The following is a 1,721-nucleotide window of genomic DNA, read 5'->3' as shown; positions in this document are numbered from 1 at the left end:
AGGGAAGGGGTCGCTGGGCCCGGGGGGCGTGGCGGGGGTGGAGGGGCCGGGGTGGGGAGCCGCGAGACCCGGTGGGCCCGGTGGGGGGGTTCGCTCGTCCCGGGGGGCGGGCCCTGGTCCGCGGAGGTCGGGGTGGGGTAGGGGCTCGCGAGGCCGGGTTCCGGGGTGGGTGTTCGCTGGCCGGAGGCGCGGGCGCTGCTGACCCTCGGCTGCTGCAGGGCGCCCGGGCTCCCTCCGCTCGGCCATGGCCCCCTCGCCGCCGTGCAGGCCCCCGAGGTCGCCGCCGCCGCCGCCGCTGCTGCTACTGCTGCTGAGCGTCGCGCTGCTGGGCGCCCAGGCCCGCGCGGAACCCGCCGCCGGGAGCGCCGTCCCCGCGCAGAGTAGGTGCCGCGCGCGTCTGCGGAGGGCTCCCCGCTGGCCCCGGCCGCACCCTGGCGTGCGGGAGGGGCGTGGCTCGCCTTTGTTCCTCGGGTGGGCCCCGCGCCCCCTCGGGTGGGAGGTGGGGGGCGCACGGAGGCCGCTGTTCCGGTGGGTCCGGGCTGGGAGCGCGCCCCGCGTCCTGACCCGCGTCCCCCGCAGGCCGCCCGTGCGTGGACTGCCACGCTTTCGAGTTCATGCAGCGCGCCCTGCAGGACCTGCGGAAGACGGCCTGCGGCCTGGACGCGCGGGTGAGCCTCCCGAGGAGAGGAGGGTGGGGAGCAGGGACGCGCGTCTCAAATAAGCGCCACACTCTGTTTCTGGTCCCAGTGTGGGAGGGCGGGGCAGTCCAGTTCCCCTCCTCCCCAGGGCCTCGCTGGCACTTTCCCCGGGGGTCACCGGGAAGGACAGCCAATCTCAGTCCAGCCTGTCCCGGGTGGAGTGCTGAGGCCCAGTGGGAGGGGAGAAACTGAGGCCGGGGAAGAGGTGGTCGGAAGCGGGGTGCGTAGGGCTTGCTGGGCACGGAACGTTAGCTTGGGCGCAGCTGTCTGGGGGGTTCCTTGCCCCCGGCCTCACCTGGGGAGGGACGGGTGCGTGCACAGGGGCCAGGGGTCAGCCCCGTCAGCCGACGGAGTTTCCATTTGTGACAGATATATGTACTCCTTCTGAGAAAGGGAGAGCATTCCTAGAAGTAGAAAGAAAGGGAGACCCCACCCTGCTCCCCTTTTCTGGCCAATTCCCAAGGTCCCGGCCTGTGGCGCCCCCTGGGGGCCAAGGGGCCTGAGTTTCATTGAGTCTGTAGCTGGGTTCCTGAGAGGACCAGCCCCAGCCCACCCTGGCGGTCGGGGGAGGGGTGAGAGGGGCCCCTGAGAGCCGGTGTATGTGCTGAGCCGAAGCTGGGAAAAGTCGTCCCGGTGTGGGGCTGAGGAGGGCAGGACTGGCCCAGGACCGCAGAGGCTCTGGGCCGGGAGGGGGTGCGTCTGGAGGGCAGCAGAGGGTCCCCTGCCGTCAAAGTCTGCAGAGCTGGGGCTGGGGGTGTCCTCACACAGTCCAGTTCAGGCTCTGAGAGTCTTGGGAACGGGTGGAGACAGGACTGCCAGTGGGTTTTGGGGGGAAGCCAGGAGCTGGAGGGCCCTCGGGAGCTGGGAGGTGGGGGGCAGCGGGCGGCGCCCTGACGGCCCCTTGTTGCTCTTCAGACGGAGACCCTCCTGCTGCAGGCCGAGCGCCGGGCCCTGTGTGCCTGCTGGCCGGCCGGCCGCTGAGGACCCTCAGCCAGACTGCTTCCTCACCAATAAACGCCTGGC

At 71.8% G+C, this 1,721-nt stretch overlaps 1 protein-coding gene across 1 annotated transcript in view; it reads left to right on the top strand.

The window, feature by feature from the left end:
• NICOL1 (NELL2 interacting cell ontogeny regulator 1) overlaps positions 1 to 1,721 on the top strand; it is a 2,134-nt gene extending 413 nt beyond the window's left edge. Inside the window, exons 2-4 of the mRNA XM_024119212.2 lie at positions 219 to 380; positions 580 to 668; positions 1,614 to 1,721. Of these exons, the coding sequence (XP_023974980.1) occupies positions 219 to 380; positions 580 to 668; positions 1,614 to 1,679 (317 nt within the window). The 3' untranslated portion in view covers positions 1,680 to 1,721. The remainder of the gene's footprint in view (positions 1 to 218; positions 381 to 579; positions 669 to 1,613) is intronic.

Source organism: Physeter macrocephalus, chromosome 7, assembly GCF_002837175.3.
Source record: "Physeter macrocephalus isolate SW-GA chromosome 7, ASM283717v5, whole genome shotgun sequence".
Lineage (NCBI taxonomy): Eukaryota > Metazoa > Chordata > Mammalia > Artiodactyla > Physeteridae > Physeter > Physeter macrocephalus.
This window is presented reverse-complemented; position numbering and strand designations above follow the sequence as displayed.